At 47.0% G+C, this 3717-nt stretch overlaps 1 protein-coding gene across 2 annotated transcripts in view; it reads right to left on the reverse strand.

The window, feature by feature from the left end:
• LYSMD2 (LysM domain containing 2) overlaps nucleotides 1-715 on the reverse strand; it is a 15277-nt gene extending 14562 nt beyond the window's left edge. Inside the window, exon 1 of one of the 2 annotated variants that reach the window (XM_019664914.1) lies at nucleotides 28-715. In XM_019664914.1, the coding sequence (XP_019520459.1) occupies nucleotides 28-300 (273 nt within the window). In that variant the 5' untranslated portion in view covers nucleotides 301-715. The remainder of the gene's footprint in view (nucleotides 1-27) is intronic. The other variant, XM_019664942.1, reaches the window with a different exon arrangement.
• Nucleotides 716-3717: the final 3002 nt, after the last annotated feature.

The raw sequence follows: 3717 nt of genomic DNA on the forward strand, positions 1-3717 counted from the left end.
GCGGGCGGAGGAGCCGGCCCCGCTCACCGTGACTCCGTACTTGAGCGCGATGCCCTGCAGCGTGTCGCCCGCGCGGACCCGGTGCTCCACATGGCGCTCGATGATGCCCGCGCCCAGCGGCGCCCGCACGCTGGCGGTGCTGCCGTACGAGCGGGTCTTGGTGCGGGCCAGGCTCAGCGACAGCTCGGCCTCCTCCGGCTCGGAGCCGGAGCGTGAGCGCGGCGGCGGCGAAGGGGCCAAGGGCCGGGACGCGCGAGGGCCGCCTTCCCGCAGGGCCAGCGCAGGCGAAGAATCCGCCATGGGTCCTGCGGAGGCCTCCGGGTCGGGAAGCGGGCCAAGGGGGCGGCGCCTCCGCCGCCGCCTCCGCTTCCTCCTCGCTAGGGCTGCGGAGGGCCGCGCCGCGGGGGTGGCGGGCTGGAGGCAGCGGATGGAAGCTGCGGTCCTAGCATGGCGGGTGCCCCCTCCTCCGCGTCCCGCCTTTCCCGGGCGCACGTTCCAGAAGAGCGAAACCAGCTCCCGCAGCCACCGGCCCGACTGCGCGCCCCACCCTGCCTGCCGGGACCGCGGAGGCCCTGCGGTGCGAGGAAGCCGGGGGGCGCGCCCAAGCCCGCGGCCTTGGGGGCTAAGAGCGCCCCATCCTTAGGTTTCCTTAGCTCCGGGTGGAGCCCCGCTTCAGACCGACAGAGCCTGGTTAGAGCCCTGCCCTGACCACAGCAAAACACCAGAGCTTTGCTCTGCCCCCTTTATTGATTGCCCCAGCAGGCACCAGCTTTCTCAGACCTTTAAGCTCTCCCATGCCAAAGATACTTCGCTCTCCCCAATCGATTACCCGGATGACTTCTAAGTCTACCTCGCACAAAATATGTTAACATCATTAAACACACGGCTTCTTCAGGCCCATCTCAACAGCCTGGAGGGTCCATTCATTACAACATTACACTAGGACGATAGTGCTTCTAAGGCCTGGTGGATGACCTCAAAGTAACCTCCAGTTGTTTGGGTTTCACTCTTCATTGCACACCAGTGCCAGTTTTGGTCTTGGGCTGCCTTGAAAGTCTGACTAGCAATGGTCTATTCTCCTGGCTCACTGCTTAGAATTTACTATCTGCATCCATCTTTTTTTCTTATCAGTTTGGTTTCCTCTTTAGTACCCTGAAATCGTAACTCCCCAAAGTATTATCATTAAATCTACCAATGACCTCTTATCTGTATTCTTCATCTGAACACCCTCTCCTCAACATTCTGGCTGCCCATAGCGCATTTACTAGACTCTGGTGCCCAGATTTCTGTTGTACTCTGGACAGCTCTCCAAGAAGGTACCCTATAGGCAGGCTAGGAGACTGGAAGTTTGATTCATTGGCTGAAGTTTCAATACGGTGCTGTGCTGGACAGAGGCAAAGGAACTAGATAGAGCTCCGGAGACATGACAAAGGATGGCAGAGGAGCAAGTGGTTCCTACATCACCCTCCCACTCAAAAAGTCTTCAATGGCTTCCTGTGGACAACATTAATGTAACACACACTGGCATTCAAGGTGCTCTTTCCATTTGTATTATTCATGCTTTGGCCATACCCCATCTACAACTCATCCTGTATACTCCATATGCTCCTGCCAAACAGAGCCACTTGAACTTGCTCCTCTCCCTAACTTTCATGCCTTGCATATGCTATACCCTCCATCTGTAACACCCCTTTCAATACTCTCGGTCTACATTTTTTTTTAATTTAAGACTTATTCCAAATGATACATCCTCCATGATATTGTTCCTGATTCTTTCCACCTGTCTCCTTCCAACTGCCCAATTTTTATTGTTTCTCCATTGAACCCCAAGGTGGTTTGTAGCTCTTGTTTAGCATTTAACTTGTGTTTTGTGCCTTGTACTTGTTTTACAAGGTCGGACAACTAAGTTCACAAACTCATCCTAGAAAAAGTGCTACATACCTTATTGTTGAATATCACTATGGTCACCTTCAAAGTATACCCCTTGGGAAGCTGTGCACCAATGTCAGTGCCTAGTCCACCCTTCAAAGCAATTTTGGAACTCTTTCTCTGGAATGGCAATCAGAGCTATCGTTGTATTACCCTGGATGTCCTAAATGTCTTCTTTTCAATATTTCCCTTATCTTCAGGTAAAGAAAGAAGTCATTGGGGGTCGGATCAGGTGAGTAGGGAGGGTGTTCCAATACAGTTATTTGTTTACTGGCTAAAAACTCCCTCACAGATAGTGCCGTGTGCGCTGGTGCATTGTCGTGATTCAAGAACCATGAATTGTTGGCGAAAATTTCAGGTCGTTTTTGTCTAACTTTTTCACGCAGCCTTTTCAGCACTTCCAAATAGTAAACTTGGTTAACTGTTTGTCCAGTTGGTACAAATTCATAATGAATAATCCCTCTGATATAAAAAACGGTTAGCAACATCATTGCAATAAGTTCGCAAACTTAATTTTCAGACCTCATATCACCTCTATACCTGCTCCTAGAAGGTGTAACAACAGATCTTACTCATGTTTTCAGCTCAACAACGCCTTGTTCAGAGCCTTGAATAAAGCATCAAAAGTCATTGAGGTGTAGTAAAAATTTCCTGAAAGCTAAGTTATATCATTTTGCAAGAATCTGCCATGCATGAACTCTTGGGTGGTATCCTGTGTGCCCACCCCAGGACATAAGAAAGGCAGAACCCCAGATTTTCAATATATAGGTGAGATCAAGTAAGCAGAAGAAATTGTCCTCAAAGAGTTTACAACCTAGTAGTGAGACAGCATATAATGTGTCTTCCACTAAGGAAACATTTACTGAAAAACTTGGAAGTTTTTATTTGAAGATGAATGAACTGAGTTATATGAGGTGTTATTAGGTGTTCTTTAAAAGGATCCCATGATCAGTTAATTGGAGAATGTCCAATGGTGGGGCAAATGTGTAATGGCCAACCATAGTAAGAAGGTATCGTCAGACTGAAGAACAATGCAGGCAACTCCAATGAATATAACAGAATTTATTATAGGGTAATTTACTTAAGGGAATGTAGGGTTGAAATGAACAAATGACCCAGCAGTTCTGCGAAAAATATTCTCCATTACCAGACCCTTATTACACTACTTTTTAAAATGGTATAACTCAGGTAATTGATAAGACAAAAGGACAAAGAATGCAGAATGCACCAGGGGCCATATCACATCCTGGCAGTTTTGTGATAAATGATTGTTTATAACTGATACTATTACCAGTTTAATATTTATCTTGGTTGTCATGCTATTCCAGCCATTACTAACAAAAATATTTATGGGTATGTTTTATGCAATACAGATAATCATCAACTTGAAGGTTTTGGTATGCTTGCATAGGACACTAAGGTTGATTAAAGGTCAATAATCCAGAACACAAAGATAGAGTTGGTTTTTGTTCATAAGCACATCTATACAGGGAATCACTTCAAGCTTTATTTTCCTTTCGGAGATTCACAATACATATTAGAATACTGAAGGCTCTAGAAATTCTGCAGTAAGGTAAGCTGTTGGGTTTTGCTTGACACTGTATTTCCAGACTCATTTGACCATGGAACCCCTTTTTTCCTCACAATTTCTACAGTTTGGGAAATGATGAAATAAAGGGGAGAAAGACAGGCCTAAATAAGGGGGCAGGAAGACAACTTTGAGAAGTCAGAGATTACCAAAAGACAGGCATAAATAAGGGGGCAGGAAGACAACTTTGAGAAGTCAGA

This window comes from Hipposideros armiger, unplaced genomic scaffold (genome assembly GCF_001890085.2).
Source record: "Hipposideros armiger isolate ML-2016 unplaced genomic scaffold, ASM189008v1 scaffold_12, whole genome shotgun sequence".
NCBI lineage: Eukaryota > Metazoa > Chordata > Mammalia > Chiroptera > Hipposideridae > Hipposideros > Hipposideros armiger.